General features: G+C 44.5%; 3 protein-coding genes and 1 non-coding gene across 4 annotated transcripts in view; 3 read left to right on the top strand and 1 right to left on the bottom strand.

The window, feature by feature from the left end:
* The first annotated feature begins 198 nt into the window (after window positions 1-198).
* On the top strand, window positions 199-11,392 carry kremen1 (kringle containing transmembrane protein 1). The gene is made up of 7 exons (XM_068760874.1): window positions 199-316; window positions 4,842-4,966; window positions 6,138-6,291; window positions 6,557-6,889; window positions 9,884-10,123; window positions 10,671-10,755; window positions 11,233-11,392. The coding sequence occupies exons 1-7, from the start codon at window positions 199-201 to the stop codon at window positions 11,390-11,392; spliced, it is 1,215 nt and encodes a 404-aa protein (XP_068616975.1).
* A 3,463-nt stretch (window positions 11,393-14,855) lies between these two features.
* Window positions 14,856-14,928, top strand: trnam-cau (transfer RNA methionine (anticodon CAU)). Its single transcript has one exon. It is a non-coding gene; the product is annotated as a tRNA-Met (tRNA).
* A 1,858-nt stretch (window positions 14,929-16,786) lies between these two features.
* coq5 (coenzyme Q5, methyltransferase) lies at window positions 16,787-21,086 on the top strand. The gene is made up of 7 exons (XM_068738522.1): window positions 16,787-17,006; window positions 17,618-17,767; window positions 17,852-18,070; window positions 18,148-18,254; window positions 18,490-18,578; window positions 19,017-19,128; window positions 19,585-21,086. The coding sequence occupies exons 1-7, from the start codon at window positions 16,787-16,789 to the stop codon at window positions 19,684-19,686; spliced, it is 999 nt and encodes a 332-aa protein (XP_068594623.1). The 3' UTR covers window positions 19,687-21,086.
* Window positions 21,087-21,959: 873 nt separating this feature from the next.
* The window catches only part of znrf3 (zinc and ring finger 3), a 56,004-nt gene continuing 53,171 nt past the window's right edge, over window positions 21,960-24,792 (bottom strand). Inside the window, exons 7-8 of the mRNA XM_068738667.1 lie at window positions 23,865-23,967; window positions 21,960-23,701 (exon numbers count right to left, since the gene is read on the bottom strand). Coding sequence (XP_068594768.1) covers window positions 21,960-23,701; window positions 23,865-23,967 — 1,845 coding nt within the window. The remainder of the gene's footprint in view (window positions 23,702-23,864; window positions 23,968-24,792) is intronic.

Below are 24,792 nucleotides of genomic sequence, written 5' to 3'. Positions count from 1 at the left end.
CCATTTTTCATTTCTTCCTCCCATTGTTGGGCTATGGTTTCTGAGAAGGCCCTAATTATTCATTTAAAGCCTGAGCTCCGCCCTCTTCCCTCTAATTAGATGGTTAGTCACTCTCCCTGGGCCCCGCGCTGGGTCATTGATCTCCTCCGTTTCAATCTCGTTAGAATACATCCTGCACCACACACGCAAATGTCTAAAATGGGGAGAAAGGCAGCCATACAACTGGCATGTCATGTGCACGTGACCTACATCGCGTGCAGCGGCGGCTCTCTGGCTCCCTCTCAGCACATGTTTGATCATCCCACAAGGAGCGTCTGTAAGATACAAACACTTCTCTCATTCTGTCCAATAATAAGTCCGTTCTTTCTGACTGTAAATTGTTCCCATTTACAGGCAGCTCCCACCTCCTTACAAACAATGCAGATTAGCCAGATAAGGTCGCGGGGGGGTGCGTGAGGCCTATTCCTCTGTTTTATGTTATGTTCGCCCAGGCTGCGGTGCAGCCCATGACTAATGACAGGCTAGATTAAGTGCGGCAGCTGTATTTGCTTATGTATTGAATATACAGTACGACAAAAAACGGGTAATGAATGGGAGCTGGGACACAATTAAAGGGAGACAGAGCGAGGGGAGAAAGACAAAGAGAAAGAATGGGATGCGTGCGGAACAAAAACACGTAAACAGCGACCATGATGCATTCCTGGTCAGGCCAGGAGGTGTGTGTGTGTGTGTGTGTGTGTGTGTCTGCATCAGATCTGAATTGTTAACCTGCTGGCGGTCCATTAATGGGTTGGTAGGAGTGTTTCCAAGGTTTTCACGATACCTGTGTTCAATTACTCACATCAAGCCTTTCAGCTCTTGGAATGTGCTTTTAAAATCCTGCCTCTTGAGTTTTCACCTCCCAGCTTTAAAATCCCTTCGTAAAATATGGAAGCACTGGCGATTTTATTGTGTCTGACTGGTTACTTTGCAGCTTGATGTTAATGAAGCCATGATGCTGCTTTAAAGAATGATGAGGTTGTATTTATTCCAGCGTTTCCTCCAAATCTGACTTTGTTTCGTCATACTTCGACCACAGACACCTGGTTTGCTTCTTTCTTTTTTTTTTACACTTTATGAAAATCAAATCTCTGTGATGTCAAACTCCTTGTAGAAATATAGTCCATCAAAGAAATATGTGTCTGCGGGAAAGTTTCAAGGCTAGTGTGTGTGTGTGTGTGTGTGTGTGTTAGAACACACTTAAAGAAGATGAAGCAGAAGGTTTCTAGCTGAGCTTTAAATTATTCTCTGCATATGATGAAAGATGCACGAAATATTCTCTTTTCTTCAGGCTTTGCCTCATCAGTTCTAGAAATGGTTTGCATGTGGCTCAGCTGGTCTGACCTTGAATTCGTTTCATTTCTAGAACTTCCACCTCGTTGACAGAACTTCTCACTCATCGCATCTTCAGGTGTGACTGTCACTCCAGTTTTTCATCTGTATTTGTAATTTATCTTTTACTTCTTCAGACATCGGACAAGTGGAAGGAGATGCCTCTTGATATTTCCGGCAGCCCGCAGTGTTTGGCTTTTCAACACCGTTTGTCTGCTCGTCTCTTTGACGGCTAGCAGAAATATATCTGCAGTATTCCATAAAGTTCAAAAGGTTTTTCTAGAAACTGTGTAGAGATGTGGCCTGAGGGATGGAGAAGATAACATACAAACTCCACACAGATGGGATTCGAACCCGGTACCTTCTTACTGTGTGGCGGCTAACCACTATGCCACCGTGACACCCTGTACCTAAGCTGATGTCAAATATTCAATATGAGTATATATATCATTCAACATAGACAGATCATGCCGTTGCCTGCACAGTGAACAGAAGGGATTGAGGGTGTGTGTGTGTGTGTGTGGGCGCCCTCGCTCAGCACCTGCAAAGTGACCTTTCATCTTCCCACATCAAGATTTCTTCAGTCATCATTTTGTCATCGACACAACAAACAGGCAGTTAATTAAAGCTAAATCAACTCACAACTTATTTGGTCTCCAGCCCAAATAATGAATCTAAATTGATTGTAGCTGGAGGGAGAAAAGGGGAGTGGAAGATAAGTCTGCTGAAGTTTAACGATGTTGTGCAGCTCAGCTCGTTTGTAGATTTATTTAAATAAATAAATAGTGATTATTTAATAAGCTTTTTTTTTCTTTTTTGCATAATCAAATATGCTTGCGGTAGGATAAAGCTTTGAAGAGCAACAGAATGCAAAGTTCTCAAGTGTTAGAAATGTATCATTTGTAAAAACAAAAAAGCAAGATGATGACTTTTCCGAGGTATTTGACTTGATCAGTACAGAAAAGAATTGAGGTTTGATCGCCAGTTGTGAGTTTGGCGCTTTATCCGTGTCCTCGTGGCTTCTCTTGTGTGTGCAGCTTTTCCACTGCGATCCTCCAGCGATCATGAAGTAGAGACTTTAAAAGGTTCATCGTTTCTTTCTCTGTCCATCACTGTCTTTCATCCTATTTGAAAATACGTGCCGCTCCGTTCTCGGTGAAAGCCAGAACACAGATTCTGGTTGTTCAAATGAAATGTATTTTAAGAAGAGCGACACCCATAGTCCCATTAAAACAATCGTACATTTCATTTTGCTCTTTCCCCTCCACATGACACAGAACTCCAGAGCTGTAATTACGTTTCCTTAATAACATGTTTGCTCCCCCCCCCAGCTCATCAACCTGCTTCATGCTCCTGCCAAGTGCACTTTCCATAGCCTGCTGTACATGTTTGATGTCGGTGGCTCCCTCTGTGTTGTTCTTTCCTCTCTCCCTCTGATGTGTGTTGGATCTGCGCTCTTGTGTTGTCTGCTGCTTCAGCAGAGGTGTCTCCTTCTCCCTGCCAGACATGACCTTTGTTGTTCTGCTTGCTGCATAAAGTCTGTCTAGCACTCACGCATTGTGGCGAGGCTCTCGAGCCGCTCTTCTCCAGACTGACGGCTTGTGACGAGTCAAGCTGCAACAAGGTTTTGCTTTATTCTTCGTGTTTTTCCTTGTTTTCCTTGTGTAACTTTCCCCTCCTGCTGTGGTCTCCTGAGCGTTTCAGTAGGTCTGCTCGTGGCTTGTACTGGAGCGTTTATGCACCTTGTGTTCCTTCATTTATCCCCTCTGGCTTGTTAAAGTTTGAATTCCGCCCACAACTTTGAAGTGTGCAGAATGTGTTTGCCTGGTTTTTTTATTTTTTTTTATTGTATGTGGAGATATTTGTACTTGCCTGCAAAGCAGATGTTGCCAAAGTAGCATCACTTTAATACTCTGCTCAGTGGGTTTCATGCAACGGCTACTATAAACAAACGTGGTGCAGACGAGGAAGATGGCAGCTACTGCGTTGCACCTTCCTTGCTACCTGCCACACTAACTCTCCAGTGGCGTAGTAGCATACGATCCCACCGCCTGCTGATCTTCAGCTGGCGCTCAACGCCCCCCACACCCCACCCGCCCCGGGACGAGGAGAGAACAAAGGCAGATAAATTGGCTGTAGCCTGCAATCTTATTGTCAAAGCAAAATGAAAAAGGAGCTCCCCCTGCCTTTAATCTGACTATTGAGCCCTGCAGTAGCGTTTTCTCTTATGCTTTTCTAAACGCTTCACTGAAGTGGTACCCGCCTGTCTGCCTTGCGCTGAGGGAGGTTGCTGGTTCCCGACCAGGTGTTTGTCACTCCTCTCACTTCAGTGGAGTTAATCCAGTGCGCATTGCAGTGACTGATCAAAAAGAAACTGCTGTGCTGACCCATTTATGGCGCTCCGGCGTGGCTGTCGCTGCAAAGGGAAGATCTCGCCTGTTTTATCGGCGTCCGGAGGGAGCCGTAGGACCGTGTCTTCCAGTGTCACCCGTCATTCACAGTCTGTCTCCGCTGACTGAATGGTGAGCAGCCGTAGCAGCTCCAGCGCTCTGTCAGTCTGTTTCATTCCGTTCCTCTGCTGCTCCACTCCGGTCTGTGGCTAACATTCACCCCCCCCAGAGGCCTTTTGGTCTCCTTCTTACATGAAGTGAAGCGGCACCATCTGTTGTGCATGCAGAGGAGCTTTTGCTTCAGCCAATAATTGGCAACAACTTGAATCCCAAATTGCATTGTGTGGTCTTTATCAAGGTCACCTGAGGTCATGCTTTCTGCTTTGAGCGATTCACCTCCACATTGATACGTGCAGAAGTTGCATGCTTAACCAGGTTTTCTTTTGTTTTTTTTCCACAATACCAATTTTTTGGAGGAAAAAAACCGAACTCATAGCTTGAAACGGAATTGTGTGGTTTTCTGTTTCTGACTGACAACAATGGATGGCGGATGTTCACTGGTGGAACCCGCTGTCATCACATCAGCAAGCTGCGCTCAGCATGCACATGTTTGACAGAGGAAGACAAATAAGGAGCAGAAAGCTCCAGAGACATTTAGTTCTAGGACAGAGAATGCGTCCAAAAAGAATGGCACATGCTCATAGCATAGCTGTAGCATATCTATGCTATGGTTACATAAATGCATTGCTCTTATTTATCCAAATGTGGGAAAACAACATATCACTGAGGCATTTTCATTCATATTACACTTAAACAAAATAAGACAAATTAGGTTTTTCTACTGGTATTCAAATACCACTCTTCTGTTATTACTATACGGTAAGTTAGACGGTCATTATTTTTCTGCAATTCGTGTTCTACTTTCTCCGCAAAACAGTACAGTGGAAGTCCTATATATTTGAGGACTGAGGCTGTGTTTTTTATCACTTGTGTGACTTTATTCAATGTATGTAATGTAATGCTAATATCAGGCTGCATCGTTTAATGCTTGTTTTTAACCCTGCTATTGTCTCTCCACAGTGCCTGGAAACTTGGGGTGCTTCAAAGACAGCGGCGACCCACCCACACTGTCTGCGAGCAGCGAGACCTCCAACAAGCTCACCATCCAAAACTGCATCAGCTTCTGCAGGAAGCAGAGATACAAGGTGAGATTTTATTTGAGCCGAAAAGCCAAAAACGTATCAAATGAAACGAGATCCTGTCTTCTGCTGCCACAGTCATAATGGAAAGTTTAAACGTGCATTCTGGCTGGAGGGAAAGTGTCCACTCATTCGCCCATGTCGTGTCTAAAATGGGCACAGGCTGCCTCTCGCAGCGATTCTTATGGAAATCATCTGCCTTTACGGGCAGTTTCCTGACAGTTATAACCGCGATGCCCAGTGCGGTCTACACTCTCCTTGTTCAGCCATCGGGCTTCCTGCTTCAAACCAACCAGCGGACAAAAAAAATCATCGCAGCAATCAAGGCTGACAGCTGGAAATAAATGGTTATTAGCCCAGTGGGCATCTCCTCATCAGCGCATCTCCTCATCCCTGAGTCTGGCGTGCTATTGTCCCTGCTTCAAACAGTGCCAGGTGTTCATTTTCTGTCTCGGCAGCTCCAGTTCCGCTCCGTCTGCATCGACGGATTCTGACAGTTTCCCCCTCCCCTCTCAAATCAGCAGATGTCACAGGATGTGGCAGCAGATCGGTGTTGTCTTCCTATCCCAGGACTGTCTCTGTCCTCAAGTTGCTTATGAGGCATCATTGCTCGGAAGAACTGCTCCCTGCGTGAACGAAGAACGCGTCCAAAAAAGAAGCTTGACATAGATCTGTCGGCTGGTGCAGAAGCATTCACGTTGGCGTTGCTTCATCAGAATGATGAATGCAGCAGGCCTTGATGAATTCCTATTCCATGAGAGAAGGAAATAATGTACCTTCAGTTGTATGAATTCATTCAGGCCTTGAAAGTTGGACAATGGCATCCCTTTGACGAAAGCACAAAAGCTCGTTTGAGAACTGGTGGCTTCCAGTGGTGAGGTCAGGACGTGTGAAGCTTCTTTGCTGTTTCACATTCCTGCCTGGATGTCTTCAGGAACAGCTCACTAACAGTCTGGAGCCTAACCCTAAGCCCAACGACAGGTAGTTGTGTTCTTTGTAAGGCTTAATCTCCGCAGCTGAGAGGTGGTGGTTGTCCATCTTTGAATGACGGCATCTTTGAAGTCCGAGGATTCCCTCGCTCCAACATCCTTCCTTTTCTGTGGTCTGATGGAAGTTCCAGCCCAAGTCAGTTTTGCATTGCTGCTACATCTCAAAAAAAATCGTTTGCGTTTTCCAGCTTGCCGGAATGGAGTCAGGTTACGCCTGTTTCTGCGGCAACGACGTGGACCCGCACGACCGTGGCGAGTCTCCGAGCATGGACTGTAACCACGTTTGCTTCGGTGACCACACCCAGCCCTGCGGCGGAGACGGCTGGGTCATCATCTTTGACAGTGAGTGTTAAAGCCGGGGTCTTCCTGGGGACGGCTATGATGTCTTCACATAACGACAACACATTTCACGTTCTCTAAAGTAATACAAGTGTTAGGAGCTTTAATTCGTTTTCACCTCAAGGTTTAAGCGATACCTGATGATTGTCTTCTCTTTTCTTTTTCTCATAGAACTAATCTAATATCTAAGTTTAAAATCGGTTTCCGTCACCGTGACCCGTTGAAATGCACTTTTTAATCCAGCTCATTGTTCTGCTCATCCTTCCAGCCCGGGTCGGGGCCTGCGGCGGGAACTATTCCTCTGCATCAGGAGTGATCTACTCCCCCGACTTCCCGGACAAGTATGGCGCTGGCCGTGTTTGCTACTGGACCGTCCAGGTCCCCGGATCCTTCGCAATCCTCTTCAACTTCACCTTCTTTGACATCTCCGACCAGACAGACATGGTGGAGCTGCTGGACGGCTACACCAATCAGGTGGTGGCGCGCTTTGACTGGCGCAGCCCGCCGCGGGAGTTGGTGAACATCACAGGCGACTTTGTCGTACTCTACTTCTACTCGGACCGCACCAACCAGGCCCAGGGATTTGCTCTGCTTTACCAAGGTGGGATTTCTACTGCTGGTCGTACTGCTGGCGTAACTTGTGTCGGAGCTTATGTCAGGATCTGTCTTTAAATGTTTTACTTCTTGCTCACATCCTGTGCTGCCGAAACACTTCAAACACACGACTCATATTTACATGATCAGGTGTGTTTTGCATTTCCGGCTCTGTGGAAAGTTTGCAAAGCAGCAGCTGCGGCAGTTTTCACAACCACCGCAAGGATCTGTTCTCTTTTCATTTGCTAGTCAATGTCTCTCAGCCCTTGGTGATATTGCATATTTAAATGATGGCTTGTTTTTCTAGAAACTCGCACTCTTATCGCGCTGCATGCAGGCCGGCCTGCCTCTCCAGAGTGTTTTCCTGTGAAGAGCTCTTCAAGTTTTGTGCCACCTACATACAGAATACTTGATATGTGGTGCTTTCTGATAACCTCATTTCACCAAGGCTCACATTTAAACATCTCATTTCTCTCAGACGTTTTCTGTTAGATGCAAAAAGGCTGATATGGAGAAGTTGGCTTTTCTTTTGCATTCACTCAAATTCTTTATGGGAATTAATCCTAATGCCTCGAAAGGGATTTGAAATATTCATTTCTGGAGGCATGCGCTCACATAAGTCACAAATAATTCAGTGTAAGTGACATTCAAGCTTGCAGCTCGCTACACTTGGAAGCGTTCCATCCCTGCGCCTGCCTGAAAGCCTCCATCTGTAATTCGCTGTCATTTCTCTTGCACGGTAGCAGCACAGGAAGAACAATACATGAAGGTCAAACTCGTCTGACCTCTGGCTGGCACGGTCCTTCTTACTTACATCTTGGGTCTTCTTTTGCATAAGGCAACCGTGTTGCGAAGAAATGGAGTTTGAGATGTGACTTGAGAAAAGGTCACCTCTTAAAGTAATAGGCTTTCTACAGAAAATTGGAAATGCAGAACTGAGCGACTCGGGTGCAGAGAAAGGTGAAAGCGAAAGAGAAGGACGGGAGCGTATGTCAGTGCGAGATGCATCTGACATCTCCTCGGTTGCACGCTGAGCGGTTGAGACAATAATTGCAGGATAAGCGCTTTCACATGACGATGGAGGAGCATTTCATATGAGCTTTGGTTTGAAGCATGCAATTTTGTTTGCCAATAGGGAACCCGTGGGAAGTTCTAGGAACATTACAACTTTAGCTATTATTTGAAATGAAAAACAACAACTTGTTTCTACATTGTTTAACCGCCATTCATAGAAGAGAGGAGCAGGCCTGGAGCTGATCGTATGTAGGATTAGTTCTGAGTGTTTCCGTTAACCTACAGAACAGGATGGGTGGGTTTTCTTTTCTTCTCTTTTCTTTGTTTTGTTTTGGAGAGTAGCTTTCCACTACTCAGTGATGGTGAAGTTGATGGGTGAGCATCAAAATATAGTTTTAAAAGCTTATTGGGCTTTTGTTTTACAAAAGCACAACTTGCTTTGAACAGTTCTTTGTGATTTTGCCGTCTTCTCAACTGCCTTTAACTTCTCTCTGATGTAATGCATCTAACGTCGTACTGCTTTTAGGCTACTAAGGTTAGAAGGTGTCACACAACTTCTTGTCTTTCACAGATGCATGAAATCCATTTGAATGGCTTTAACTACGCATATTTGTGGCTGTTTTTATTTGATTCAGACTGTTTGATTATTTATTCTCAAGATATTAGCAGTATTAGTAAAAAGTTGTATCTTACAATGTTGAAGAAAGTAAAAAGGAGATACAGAAAACGCATCTGTGTGCAAATCTTCCTCAAAATGTAATTCTTCTCTTCTTTGGCACAAGAACCATCCCGACACAGATTTAATCAAAATCCACTGGCAGCCGTTCAAGACATCTTGCAGTCAATCAGACAAGAGAAATATCACAGCCGCTTGAAGTCCGTTGGTCAAAGCTTCATTTTCACAGTCGCTCTCTTTTGTCTACATCACACGCCAATGTCTCTCAAACTTTAAAGCTCATCGCTGGTGCTCACAGTAAGAGCGACTGAAGTGTGTCTGCTGCATATCATCCTGTTAGAATCCTCTCTGAGCCTTGCCTCTTGGATTCTGCTGCAGGGCTGACATGAACTGTCCTCTTGCATTAGTCGATTGCCCCTTATATCAAATAGTAATTATATAATTTGTAAAATGAAGTACTAAAGGGTCAGGTACTCAAAATGCTAAATAGACATGGATAAAAAAAAAACATATCAGGATCAGCTGGTGAGCAGGTGACTGTGTAATAATCCTTTCACACCTTTTATAAAATGGTATATTAATATCTACATGACGTAATAGGGAGAAATCAAATTAGAGTCCATTACGCAAAGACGAGGTCATTTTTGATCACACATTTCTGTTTATAAGAGGAGATCGGCTTTAACCTGCATCTTTCCCCGAGGATGGCATAAACCCTCTCTGGCGTTTGTCCTTTTATTTTTAAAGCAAACCGTTCCCATCTGGTTCTGCAAGGCGGTTAAAACAAACCGATTTTAATGCAAACACTCTGAGTCGCGTCCCGGGGTTGGAGAAATGCTGCCAGCGCCACATGTATACAGCACGCCAGAGTCGATCGGTTGCTTGAGAAATACTGTTAGTATAAAATATTCACCGCGTACTTTCAACAGCATCATCAACATGATGTGTTCTGTCGCCATGTGCTTTCCGCCGCAGCGCAGCGAACCCACAGGGCTGTTGAGTGATATGCGTACTCGACTTGTCAACATGGCGGGCCTTTCCCCGAAACAGGACTCGCCACCGTCTCCCTTAACAATGGGCAGCAGTGGGTTTGTGTGTGACACGGCTTGCTTGTAGTGGTTAATGCACACAAGCTCTTCAGATCTCCTCGGCATAGTCTGTCTGTTGGCTTGTTGTTTAGCGCTTTGTTTCTGACCTCAGCTATTTTTCAGTGAAATCGTAACACTGAAAGTCTCCAGATGAGTTCATTCCCTTTCTCAGGAGACCGAGAACAGAGCTTAGAGTTTCATTTTGTTCTATTCCCCCCCGCAGCACTGAGAAGCGAAGACACCACAGTAATTGAGGCTGAAGGAGATGACGAGGATGAAGAGGAGGATGTCTCCAGCACGGCGGGGCCGCAGCTGGTCGGCGGGGTCACCGAGCGATCGAACAGCACCTCCAACGGTCGCTCCTCGCAGATCCTCTACGTGATCACGTCCAGCCCCGGTAAACTGGATCACAACATGCCAGGTCAGTGGGCTGGACGCGGCGAGACCACCGGACACAGTGCTAGTATGTTGACACCCATGATGCAATGCACCCTCTGCAAATGTCTTTACCTCTGCCGGGCCGCTCTGGGAGCTCCCGTTTCACATGACCTGGTTTTAAGTATTAAGAGCATCTTATTTCTGGAAGCCTTGTCCCAGAGTGACTCGTTATGATTGTACTTAATCATAATGCTACGTGACGTTTATTTTCTCTTGTCAGTGAGTCACATGTGAAATTACTTTAGGTTTCCCTGCTGAACACAATCAAAGCTCTCGTCAAGGCTCCACAGGGAGGGGGAGGCGGGGGGGTGTTTTCTGCGTAATTTCACTTCCCTGAAATATTTCTGATCTTTCTTTCCAACCTTTAAGCTCTGTTTCTCATTGAACCAGAGCAAAACAGATGTGCAACAACGATGCATCAATGTTTCTCAGCACTGGGGTGGCTGTGCACCGCTAACAGGTGCACCAGCTGTGTTGGAATAATTAACTTCCTGCTAGTTCTTTGAATCTGCTCCAGTTCATTTTCCTTGCTGTGATTTAATGCCTGATGTCTTGTTGCTCCCTTTCCATAGTGTGGACCATTTATGCTCTGGCTGCTCTCCTCATATTGACGGTCATAGCTATGGTGGCAAAGCTGCTGCTGCACATCACTGTCAAGTAAGTAAGAGGATGTTGGAGGTGTGTACGATCAGCTGAGCATCAAATACCAAAGATCCCTCCCTCCATCCATCCCTCCATCCTGCCCTCCCTCCCTCCATCTTCTTGTAGATGAGATGACCTGAGTAGTCTTGTCTACAGCTGCTTTACTGCCTTGCGGGTCACGGGTCCTATCCCAGTTGGCCACGGGCGAGAGGCGGGGTACACCCCGGATGAGACGCCAGCTCATCGCAGGGCATTTGCAGTATTATTAATAAAAAAAAAAATGCCAGGTTTTAGGTGTTTGCTGATTTCCTTTTTTTTTCACCAAAATATTAAATGTACATTTTACAAGTCATATTTACTGTAAAGTCATGTTTTATATTACAGCCTGGTTAACCCCTTTTCACTCTTCCTCCTCTCTCCTGCTCTTGTTTTGTCTCTCCCCACCTCCTCCCCATCTTTACGGTCTCCTCTCCTTCTTACTTTGCCTCTTAGGTCCCCGAACATCCCCACAGTCAGCGGGTCGGACAGCTGCAGCCAGAGCACGGCTTCCTCTGAGCCCTGGATCATCATTTACCGACCCTCCACCATATCGCTCTTCAAGAAGAAGTTGAAGAACCACCACGGTGACCTCAGCCCCCTGGTGGGCAACTAGCGCTTCTGCTGTGCTTTGCTCTGAACCAAACGCTACTGCCCACCCACAACTACTCTCTACAAGGGCCCTCAGACAATGAAACTCTATGAGGTGCTACGCTAACGAGCCAATGACTGAGTGGCTAATGACAACTGGCTGAGTGATTGTTACTAAGTGGCTGGGCCCTCCCATCCTGCTCAGGACCAGGGAGGAGGGGGACAGGCAGGGCTGTTGGTGACCTCACTGTGAGACAGGAGAATGGAAGATTAGATGGAGGAAGATCTGCAGCTCTGACAAAGTTTCAAAGAACTTTGAACAACCAGCAAAGATGATCTGGTTCAGCTTGGCTCCATTTCCACCATAGTCCCTAACAATACCTCAAAAAAAAAAAAGACCTTCCAGACTGCAAGGCACATCACAGCCGGGTGCAGGGTAACAGATAGCTTCACTCTAGGTGTTCAGTTTATGAAACAGGATTTACCTCTTCAAGGTGATTCACACTGGCGGCCTGTTCTTCATCGGTATCAAGGGGAGGGTGAAGAGAAGGGGAAACATGCTGAATCACTCCATAAAGCTCACTTTACTGCCTCATATGGACAATGAACACTCACAGCCAAAAATCTTAATCTTCCCATCCAAAGAGTTGTGCATTTTGATTCCATATGGAACGTTCCTTCTGTCTGAGAAGAGGGGAACAGCACATAAGTGTTGATTCAGAGCTCTGAGGGCTGGATGAGGACGTTTGCAGACGGACAGGGAAGATCCAAGAGCTTTTTCTGCTCAGTTGGGGGTTGGAGACTTTCTGGTTTGATGGCGGTCAAGTGCCTTAAGGAGCTCTCCTTCACTTGTGTCAGATTCCCCACATCGGTTTCCTCGCGAGAGTCGACACTTCTTTAGAATCAGTCCAGATTTCAATCTAAAAGATTTACAGCAGATGAAAGCTAAAACTACATTTTCACATCTTGTGCATCGAAAAAATATTACATTATTGTCTTTTTTTTAAAACTAGTATATTCAAGTGAACACCTCTGCAGGCTGGACGTTTCTAGTACATGACAGACATTAGAGGAGTTTAAAAAAAACATGAAATAAAACTTCATGTTGAAATGGACGAAGCTTTAAAAGGAATCTTTGTTTTTAATCTGTGTGCTCTTATGTGTAGTCTTGGATACTTACTGAACATATTGTTCACACTAATTGGTCTATGGGGGGAATCGATGTTCATGTATATTATGTAATTCAGTGTGGGTATGATGATATTTATGTCTGAGCTTTTCATTTGTGACTCAGCAAAGTGTTTTTATCCTTACTTTTTATTTCAGTTTAAAGGTGGAATTAGATATTTCTCTCTTTTCGACAGCACTCAGGTGCTTAAATTCCACAAGATATGGCCAGAGTGGTTGAGCATAAAAAATTACCTGGACAAAAATGTAATCAAAGTGCTGGATGCAGGACCTGGCAGCAGGTTTTCAGCCGTGACAGATTGCTGTTCTTTTCCATGACATTTAAACTTCTTGTGAAAGGTAAAAAGAAAAATCCCCTGGCTGCACATTGGCAGCGTAATCGGTCTCTCCCGTCACCGGACCACCTGATCACAGTCACCTCTGCAGATGATCAACTTGAAAATATTTTAGTCACCGACAGGATAAAAAAAAGAAAACTTCAGTGCACTTAAATGTACGTCCCCTCACAGGGCAGAACAGGACTTACCCACTTTACTTACCCACTTTTGCGTTAAGCGCAAGTGAAAAAAGATGAACTATATGTGCTTTGTGCATCAACTTGAGCACTTGGGATGAAATGCACGATGCGGCCGCACGGTGACATTCAAGTCAAAAAAGATATATATAGGTATTGCTTTTCAAGAGTACGACCATGAAGAACGTTTGTTTCCCCATCAGACATAAAAAGAAAAATGTGACTGTGCTGTATTCCTGACTGTCTGCTCAACGTGACGCATATTAATTATTGCAACACGAGGGTGCATGCCCCTGGGCCGGACGAGGCTCACAGCAGATCCGTCATATGGGGGGGTCGAAAAGAGGCCCCTTCTAAGGGCCATGAGAAATTAATGTGTTCCGATTGAATGCAAGCTGACGTAATCTGACAGTTTAAAACTAACAAGGGTGCTTTTTTTTGTTTGTATAGCCTGGTGAATTATGCAAACGTTTCATTTTCTGTCTTGTCCTCTATTCAATTGGAAAATTCCATGCTCTCATCCGAGTGGTGGAAACGGCCGTTTCATGAGCTGTAGTTAGCGTGGTGGCCCCGTCGTGTTCAATGACATGAAAACAACACTAAAGCCCCGTGGGAAATAATCTTCAGGGGCTGAAACACATTTTCATGGAATTGTAAATAGCAAAAATAGTGAGATGTTTAATTTATACAGTAAATTATTGTCATTTTGTGTGTGAATGGGATATAATCTATCTTTTGTATAAGTGAAGTAACTTTGTAGTTTTATTTAATGTCTCCTGGTCAAAATAAACACTGTATGCATGTTTCTTAAACTTGTGTTGTGCTTGTTCGTTTTGGTGTGTTTTCTTAATAAAGCATATATATTCTAATCACACTCACAATATTAGGAAGCCAAGTGGCTGACAAGAAAATGGGATGCAAAACCTGGATCAAGCTAATCCCAATCACTATTCCCCTTGAAACCATTCCATTTGGAAAAATAGATTGAGACCACAGTGCATGGTGGGACATCTGCTCCCGCCTTCCCCTTTTCCTTCTGTCGAGCTACACACTTATCAGATATGTGTAATGATTCCCAGACTGTTTGGAGATGCACACACACGCAGGGAGGATTTGGAGTGCCATGTGTAACCTATCGGTTCCCCTCCGGGATCAGGTCAAGCATGCAACCTGCACATTTTAGAGGGAAGCAGCAGGAGCTCAGCGGGAAAACCATGCAAACAAACAAGGATGGAAATGTGCAACTGGCTGGAATACTTGGGAAGTATGCAATGATGATTTCTTAATTCATGAAAGGTGTTTCTGTAATACGTTTCACCCAGCACTTGATCCAAAATTGTGGAAGAGAATCGCAGCAGCGTGCTCACTGCTCAGAATTCGTTGGCAGTACAACTGCAGCCGAGGCCAAATATTCCTGTACTCTGTTTGTAAGCGCTTCCAAGTTGCTGTTGCACAAACGTCTATGAGCCATGAGAGTCTGTGACCCCAAGCCCTCCTCATGGAACCCTCTATTCAGAAGACAGATGCGCCACAAATGAAAGCATATTTGCCACAATAATGAGGCCTCACAACTATCAGGAGAACAAAGCTTTCCTGATAAATGTGACTGCAACAAAACCTGGAATAGGCCTTTGATGTTTACGATCACATTTAACAACATTATTAACCTTTCAGAACTTGTTTAACGCGGAGATCATTCAAATGCAATGAATTTAGGCACCCTAACCCTAACCCCCGACCGTTGTTTGTGGGCTTTAATCTCCAACACTACTCTTTACAGCCCGTAGCCTCGTTGGCGCAGTAGGCAGCGCGTCAGTCTCATAATCTGAAGGTCGTGAGTTCGAGCCTCACACGGGGCAGACTTTTGTGTTATGTTATGCCGCACAGTGGCGCAATGGTTAGCGATGTCCTCCCCTTGTCTTGGTCTGTTGTCTCCGGTTTCCTCCAACACTTAAAATGATCCGTCTTGTGTGGCGACGCGTCCGCGGTGTGGCCCGCCTCTCGCCCGTAGCAGGCGACATCCCCCACCTTCGTAATGAACCATAGAAAATATACATTAGAACCGGAGTCCATCAAACAGCTCAGTTCTTTATGTGGCACTAAAGAGAACAGGGATATTAAATCTGATCAATAACATAAAACATTTCAATCTCACAGAATAAACAGTGATTACATCACTATTGTTTTCTTTCACACAATACAATAAACAATAAGCACCAAGTTGCCACTGATCCTCTTTCTCCCTCTACTGGTGATTTAATGTTTGAACGTTAACTAAACATTCTAGTGAATGTTCAAACAATTCACTAGAAAAATTCCTTGCTGACCAAAAACAACCAGAAAAAATATTTAAAAGAATGATTGTAAAAAACAAACCTGTTGATTCTAAATGCTGTATCTCAGATTCTTGTATTTCCCGCTGCGGTTTTGTGGCTCTGTCATTCATACAGTCACAGAGAGCTATCAGATCTTTCTATACAGCCTCCCCACTGACCCCAAAATGTTTTTCCCACAATAACAATTGTGCAGCTGTAACATTAATCCTTACCAGACTTGCAGCCTTATCAACACTCCTCTGGGTCACTGTGAAAAAGCCTTGGCCCGCAGACCCCCTCCAGTCAATCTTCCCATAGCCAAGGAAAAGAGAGCAAAGTAAGTTGATCCCTCTGAACCCGATTTGACCAGTAATTGAGGCAACAATGGGACAATGGATTGCAGTGTCTGGTTACTATCACGACGAGAAAGTGAGAAGAATAGAAGACAATGCCTGCCACTTTCTGCACTCGGGGTACTGAAGTCAAGTACGATAGGATAGAGGCACGATAAAAAATAAAAAAAAACGTGTGTGCAAAAGGTTTGGTTGTGTAATAGTTGACTCTCATGTAATCAAGTCACTCGTGCAATTCAGTAGCTTTGAGAACATGCATTGATCCGTTTCCTTCTGTTACTGAGCTTCATGCTACGGAAAGCCTTCACAGAACACTTGTGTCTGCGTGGGTTCTCTCCGGGTTCTCTGGCTTCCTCCCACCACCAAAAACATGCAAATTAGGTGAATTGGCTTCACTAAACTAAGTTTACTGAAGGAATGCTGTGTTAGACTGCATTAGTTCTAGCTCATGTTGGGTTCACTAAATAGGCAGCTCTGTTCAGGCACAGGCTCCATGTCCAGTGGTGGAATGTGTTTACTAGATTATGTACAATTCCTAATAATAAATATGAGGTACTTCATATTTTAATACTATGCTAGAAGAAAATTCATCCTCTACTGAAACCACACGTTTCCTTCACTTCATGTCCAGTGAAATTCTTGCACAGCATATCCATATAGAAGAAGTAGACATTTGTCTTCAGTACTTTAAGACCTTTATTTATTTTATGCTCTTAGTGCAGGACAATTTTTACAAAGTGCATTAATTAAAGGATCTGAATATTTATTTCAGCACCAATGAGCTTCAAACCGTGTTAACACTTTTAAAAGTCCTCTAGAACAAACTAAATAAAAGTAAAAGTAAAAGTTGTAAAAGTGTTCATTCAACCGTTCAAAACATTTCAAGCTTTTTTCTAATCGAGTAAGTGACATTCAGGAAGCTGTTTCTGGCACATTTTATTGTATTTTAATTTATTTTTTTAGGATAGAACCTACAGAATTCAATAAAGTTATTAAAAAAAACTATCCCGTCGCTTGTGAATGACGTCACGCTGTCGCCGTCGTTCATCATGGCCGCTTCCATGAGAGTTCTGCTCCGAAGGGTGTTTCGTCTTTCACGCAGAAGTGTTGAGGCTGCAGCGGCTGGAGGGTCGGTTCCGTCGGTTCCGTCGGTTCCGTCCGGTCGCTGTTGGGTTCCACCAGCTTGTCGGTGCTTCAGCGATGCAGCAGAAGACAGAAACACGCACTTTGGCTTCGAGACGGTGCCAGAGACGGAGAAGGCGCAGAGAGGTGAGCTAAAGAGAGCAGAGGGGGGAACCCTGAAGGTCCTGCTCTGTGAAACCTCTGGAGGTTATTCCCCTTAGAAATACTCCAAGGGGAACGTTTGCTGTTTTAGCTTCATGACGGATGTAAAATACGTTTCTGGTGTTATGTTGGTTTTATTAGATGATTTTAACCTTTTAATAAAATTAAATGAATTCATTGATAATAGGCTGCAGTTAATTGTAAATCCGATCTAAAACAGCGAAGGTTCTGTCGTAGGAAAAACCATTCTGTTTTTCTGCAGTATATTTTTCCACTGGAAAATAATTCCGTTTATTTGACCACAAGCGTGTTATTTTATTCAGGAACAGATGCATAGTTAATCATAACACATTTCAAAACTGATATATATATATATATCTGTATTTAAAAAATATTATAACATGTGCTTAATATATACCATAGAATATGAACATGCTTCAAAAATAAACTTTGTTTGTACATTAATCATAGCAAAATAATCAAGCAGCAGATCCATTGTACGGCTTTTTTAAAAATAAAAAGTGATTTCCTGTTCTAAAGAATATAACATGACCGCTGCCAACGGGACGCATCTCCTCATCTCATCGCTCTTTCAGTCTACAAGGTGTTTGAGAATGTGGCGCAGAAGTACGATGTTATGAACGACGCCATGAGTCTGGGGATTCATCGCCTGTGGAAGGACATGCTGCTGCACGCCATGCGCCCGCAGCCTGGCGTGCAGCTCCTGGATGTGGCCGGCGGAACAGGTGAATGGTTTGTATCCTCGTCCATAAAACCAATGAAGCTCCAGCTGACACTTCTGTCGCGTTTATTCTGACCCCCTCCTGCAGGTGACATCGCCTTCCGTTTCCTGGAATATGTTTGTTCTCAGCAGAAGCGGCGGGCGGCACGATCCGTGCGGACGCCGTCATGGCGGGATAATCCCACCGCCACAGAGGAAGAGGAGGAGGAGGAGGAGTCTCGGGAAGCCAGGGCTGTGGTCTGCGACATTAACAAGGAAATGCTGAAAGTGGGCAAACGGAAAGCTGCCGGCGCCGGCGTCAGCTCTGGTGCGTTTGACTGAAGGCTGCGTTTTTGTTCTGGTGATGAACACTTTCACTTTGCTTTCCGTTTGCGTGTCGGTCAGGCCTGTCGTGGGTCGTCGGCGACGCCCAGGAGCTGCCCTTCGATGATGACCAGTTTGACGTTTACACCATCGCCTTTGGCATTCGAAACGTCACCCACATCGATCGGGTGAGTGACCGTCGGCACTGCACGCCATCATTTCAGCTTATCAGTGGACGTGGGTTTGGAGGTAGGCTCGGATAAAACGTTTTTTTTTTATGCTTTGGAAGAGGCGTATGATCTCCTGACGGGTATCGTGTGGTTCTTCTTTGCCTTCCACTGTATCTGAAAACATTCACTGTGTTGCTTTACGACGTTATAATGTAAATAATTGGTCCTTCATGACGGTGTGTTTTTGGGTCAGGTGCTGCAGGAGGCTCTGCGGGTCCTGAAGCCTGGTGGCAGGTTCATGTGCTTAGAGTTCAGCAGAGTGACAAACCCTGTGTTGGCAAGGTGAGGGCGGAGTCTTGTAATCAGCTGACATGCAGTACATTTATGACAGTAAAACTAATGGGGTTTGAAGGATTTTGCTTCAAACTGTATTTGTCTCTGTATTGACTTTTGCATTCTGCCCCAATTGTCCCATCTGAGAAACTCAGAGCCGCTTGTTGTTGGTGTGTTTTGGATGAAAAGCGCCCTCTTGTGGCTGTGATTGGCATTCTCCAAGTGAATACAAAGAATGAAAATCTGCAGACTGTTGCTGCTACATAGCTCATGAATTAACCCCTTCTGCTGTGGATGTTTTATTAGTCAGGTGTCAAAGGTGGTTGTATTTAATTCAATGCTCATGATGGAAATGTGTAGTTATTCAGTAAACCCACTTTTGCTCTGCAATAACTTGTTAGAAAACGTGTCTCCCTTGGTGACTTGTTTCCTGTTCCTTTTCTTCAGGCTTTATGACACTTACAGTTTCCAGGTGATCCCAGTTTTAGGGGAGGTGATTGCAGGAGACTGGAAGTCATACCAGTATCTGGTTGAAAGCATCCGCCAATTCCCCGACCAGGTGGGAAAATCTGGATTTTTTAAAAACCACATCAGACCTGTTCAGTTCAATTATTTTCAGCATTCCCCTTTTCATCAGTCAATGAAATTATATTTTTTTGTGTGCCATTTTTAATAAGATCTACATGTATTTCAGAGATGTTTTATTACTAATTTTGAATGTTTTTGAAACTCAATGTTTAGCATGATGAATGCCATACAAAACATAAATTAAATGCCAGTGTATATACAAGGTGAAATATTATGTGCGATTCATTTCTAGAAAAATGCTGAAATTAGAACGAGTAGAATTTTCTCAAATTCATGATCAGTCATGTAATTCTGCAGATCGACGTTGTTTCAGCTCTATTTACTACTATGCTTTAAAACTAAATGTACGTTTATTTATGCTTCAGTTTTTGGCTGTTTAAGCAACGTAATCAGATTTTGGTGATTTCCTTTTCTCTTTTTTGTGCAGGAGGAGTTTAAAGAGATGATTGAGGATGCAGGTTTTTTCTGTGTGAAGTACATCAACTTCACTGGAGGAATTGCAGCTCTTCACTCTGGATTTAAGCTGTGACAAGCTGGATAAAAAGGCCAAAAAGACTTGTTTTCTCCGTCTGTTTTCTGTCGTTCATTTCAGGCCGTGAAGCTCACAGCTCCTCGTTTTAAATATCACTGCACAGACAGAAAGCGCGGTCATTTTGTTCATACAGATTACTGAAATGTGTACTTTGTACTCGGGTGTGGAGTGCCACTCTGTAAACCAAAACTATGCAAGACATCTGGTGATTATTTGAATGCATGGTATACAGTATTTCAACAGATTTGTCAACAGCTGAAATTGGTGTCTGACTGAATTATTATAAAATTCAAAGTCACTAATTTCACAACATTTCTGCTGCCATGAATGAAGAAAACCAGCAAAGGAGGACACCACAACTTATTTGAATAAAACTGTATATTTTACAGATCTTTGTACACTTTCATTACAAAACTGTATGGTACTAACATTTTAAAATCATTTTTTTGGTCAGAAGTTTTAATCGTCTTGTGTGCAATTACCATATATATACAAAGTCTCGTTAGTGATTTTTCTCAAAACACAAAGCAACCAAATAACAAGCGCTTACACTCTGAACATAAGACATGGCTTAAAGATAAATATATTAGTAAATAAATATTCAGAGAACATATTTCCATTCATGAAATGTGTTTGCTATACAGGAAAAGAAATGTACACAGATTGATTTCTAGCCTTTTCTTTTTAAACATTTGTAATGGTAATGACAGAAAATAATTATATTCTTAAAAAATTAAAAATATTAATTTTTGTACACTTTAATCTTAAGTGCTAGAAACAATAACAAAACAAATTTAAATAGTGACTCAAGTACCCCAAAATGTTATATCTGCAGTCGGTACATTTCTCTGTGAAAGCCAAGATTAGCTCCTCACTTGATTACAGCACTGGGTTAACTCTATAGGTTATTTTAGAAAGTCTTCCTCAGTGTAGAGAATGTATGTATTTCATAGAAACAGTATAAAAACAGTCTGCAGGACAAACAAGGCATGAATGACAAGCATTGATATCGTAATTATGTATTATGCATGGCATGATATTCGAACGGATACACTGGTATGTATAACTGCATCATCATTAAATAAAAAAAGTCACAGTACATTAAGGAACTCTTATCTTTACCAGCTACTTTCCTTTGGCCTTTTCATACATACTAGAACCTTTATAGATATTTTTTTATTTAGAGCATGCCTCATTGAGGCTTCGGTAAGTGGCAGCAAAAATATACTTTTAAGGGCTTCCGAACCAAAGGTTGAGTGCTACACTCTACTTTTGAAGAAACCTACTGACCCCGAGACGACGCCTCATTAGTCTGGAGTTTGACTAGAAGAGGTTCAGTGTCTTTAGATATTGCTACAAATAGTTCACCAGCGTAAAGCTTTTACGTCACGCTGGCACATCTCATACAGGTAGGCCACTTCTGGACAGAAATATCACGTATAAAACTAATTCTGTATTAATTTGAACAGAGACCAGTGTCAGCCTTGCATTCACATTTCTATGCATTTTTTTAAAACATGTATTATATAGTTTCTCTTTCTCAGAGAAATGTAGTGGCACAGACACTTAGACCAACTTCCCTGCTCTTAAAATAAATCTTTCTGTTTTGGTATAGCTACGTCTCAACAACCTGTTTGTGTTGGTGGTTGAAGCTTTACAGGCAGTCAGTGTTCAAGTGCGCACACTGCACTGCATATATATATATATATATATATATATATATATACATATACACATACTTATATATGTAAATATATATATATAATTATACATATATATACATATTTGTGTATGTGTATTTATGTTTACATACATATACACAAATATATATATATTTATATGTATATACATATACTTCTGATTTAAGAGTACTTTTTAATAGCGTAAAATCTCAGATTCTTATACCTTTTACAAAAAAAAAAAAGCTCAGAATGTCAAAAGGCCCAGATTAATTTGCTTTAAAGCAGAACGTCTGTAAGGAGAGGCCAGGACCAACATATCTCTACTTTCAGTGAACAACCTCCAACCATATTTGTAGTTCCTTTGTCTCAGTGCTATGATAACAGATTGGCGCTGAGAATTTGTGGCCACAGGAATGAGCTGTGTGTCTGTATTTGGAGGCCGTTTCAGTAGAAAGCCACACAATCTAAGATGATAACATTCAGTACTCAGAGAGCACGGTTAGACAAAAGGCAGCTGAGGGTTTCAATAAGTGACTTATACGGTACCAAACACAGAGCTTTAGTGAGACCCCGTTTCCGGGCTCACGTTCATAAACCCAAACCCCCCTCATGTTTCGAGCGGCTGCTCCCCAATGCAGTGAGGCTTGCAGAGCGCTGAGGGCTGAACAAGGCCCTGGCCTCTTCTTCCTGAGGGTATGGCTGGCCTCTAAATTGTCCTGAGGTGAAGTACCCCTCCCCGGGCTTACGCCGCTCCCCTGTCCGCACCTCTGCCTCCACAGTGACACTAATGGGCAATAAACTACTTTGGGTCTCTGCCCCTGTGCCCGACTCACAATCAGTGTCCTCTGGAATTATGGGTATCCTCTGGTTGAGTTCGCAGCAGGCCTGTCCTGAGCAGGCTTCAGAGTCTGCATACTGCACATTAACAGCGTAGTCCTCGGTGTAATGTCCCGCGGGGGCTCTGTGGACCTTCATCTCTTTGTAGAAGCAGCAAGGCAGCCCTTCGAAGCTTACCTGGTCTGAGGAAGGGCACACGTGCTCAGGAGCAAAGTAGCTCTGGGAGGTTGAGCTCTGAAAGTCCAACTCCCTGTGAAAGTGTCCTGCGGCCAGCGGGCCAGCTTGGGCCGTGTCCTGACCTCTGCACTCCATAGTCGGAGGAAGTACTTCAAAGCAGCAGCTACAGGCTTCAGCCCTAAGCTCCCCTGAATCCTCCTGTGCCCCTTTCCCCCTGTCTACTCCGGTAGTCTCTGCAGCCCCGGCTGAGGTAGTGCTATTGTTGCCGTTCTCCCTGGGTTCCAGTGATGAGCGACCGCTGTAGTTGGGTTCCAAGCTGCAGTTAGACAGGTGGTCCCCTGAGCTATGCCCCGAAGCTCCCGGAGGGAGCTGGAGACAGTCGCGTCCCGACGGAGCAGGCGATGACGAGTCCTCTGCAGGAACTGAGGAGCAAGCCGCAGCTGCTGCCTCCCCCGTGGAGCCCCTGCACGGACTCTTGCTTCGATATACGTAAGGATCGTAGTCGCTGCTCAGCGAGCTGCGGAAGGTAGAGCAGCTGCCATACACACCCTGGTTGCTGACCTCAGTGCAGTCCAACATGGAGTCGCTGGAGGAGCAGTGGCACGGCCCCGAGCTGCTGCTGCTGCTGTCGCTGCCGGGGCAGTCAGCGAGGTACCCACTGCACACCGAGCGGTGGCCGTGATAGCAGCTCATGCCTGAAGTGCTGCCAGCATCGCCGATCCTCGAAGATGACGCCGGCGCCATGTGCACCACGGTGGGGTATAACAGCCCCTGCTGAAAGGCCCTGCTGTGGTGGCCCTTGAGGGCCCCTCCTCCACCAAGCTGCCCAGCCATCGCGTGCCCCTGACCACCCTCAGGCTGTTGAGGGAAAGTCAAGCCCTGAAAATAGTAGTGCTGGTACATCGTCTCGTACTGGGAGAAGCAGGCTGCTCGGGAGAAGCTGCGACCATGGAACTTGGGTCGTTTAAAAGCAGCATGATGCGGCTGTGCTGGGTAGCCCGGGGGTCCCCGATGCTCTAATCCACATTGGTGGGGGTTGAGCGAGTGGTCCAGGTGGACGGTGGGATGGTAGCTTCGGAGAAACGCAGATGTTGATTGGGGCGTGTACAGACCTTGAGGATCTGGGTGCTGGTCCACCGTCAGCACCGTGATGGGGTTGCCGTTTGGGTCCATGCTGGTTCTGGTTGGGTACGCCGTCACCTGACCAGCCCGATGCACTCTGCCAGGATAATGGACTGGAAGAAGCACACGCTGTCGGCCGTGCACCGGGTTGCCAGGATCCATGCATGCCGGTCCCGGAGTTCCCTTTTTTTGCTCTATGAAAAGAAATCCTGTTCAGTCCAGAAGCGCTCTCTTACAAAGTTCTGACCAGGTCTAGGTCTTTTTCCCCCTCCTTCAATTAAATAACTTTACGTTGCTGACAGAGTATTTTCAATCGAGTTCAAAACTAAGGAGTCAGATTGTGATGCACCAACTCACCGATGATGTTGTGTCGACAGTGGGGACATGTGTGATGCTGGAGCAGCCAGGGGTCGACACACTTCTTGTGAAATCTGTGAGCACAAGGGATAACGCGCAGTTCCTGTATGGAAGAAGCAAGATTCGTTTGTGAGACACGTCGATTCATTGTCCCTTCTGTGACCTTCTGAGTCACAGACACCGAGGCAGCAAAGCCACCGCGCTACCATAGTATGATGCACTTTTGCGTGACTTTCAGTTTTGTGTTGTATGTTGTTGTAATCTTGGAGAATTAGTGGAATGGGTCAAATTAAGCATAGACAAAATGCCATTTGAAATTTAAACAAACTTGCAACGTTCACAAGTAAATTCTGAATGTAAACAAACCCCACCAGGGTTTTAACAAACATGCAGGTTTAACATGCGAATGGCCAGAGGATGGCAGCAGAGCCGCACATCGCTCGAGAATCTCATCCCAGTTTTGGCCCATCGTTCTGCAAACCAATCTGTTAACAAGATGCCACGGCACGATACAAATGCAGCTTTTGATGCACAATGTCACCCGTTTGCGGCACAAAATAAACAAGAGGCTTACACTTGAGGATTGATATGAAAGGAGGGCATCGCTTTGAAGTCTGATTTGTATTCAGAATTCGGCATGGAGGAATTTGAAGACACAAAGCTGGAGAGTGAATGTGAATTCTAATATTATATTGGAGTGGCAGCTCTTTTACGGACACACATTCTTGATGCTGTGGCTTAACGTGACTCTTCTCTCTGGGCTCTCTTCCACCCGAGGTTTTGTTGTGTGGCTCAAACACTGCTTTGATGCCATTTTTCTTTTTATCGCCACTTCCTCTGTTCAATCCTGGCGCCATGCTTTGTTGTGTTCCCCCCCCTTACCAAAGAGACACATAACCACGCAAAAAAACCCACTCAGATACACCAA

The sequence above is a fragment of the Brachionichthys hirsutus genome, chromosome 4 (genome assembly GCF_040956055.1).
Source record: "Brachionichthys hirsutus isolate HB-005 chromosome 4, CSIRO-AGI_Bhir_v1, whole genome shotgun sequence".
Classification (NCBI taxonomy): domain Eukaryota; kingdom Metazoa; phylum Chordata; class Actinopteri; order Lophiiformes; family Brachionichthyidae; genus Brachionichthys; species Brachionichthys hirsutus.
This window is presented reverse-complemented; position numbering and strand designations above follow the sequence as displayed.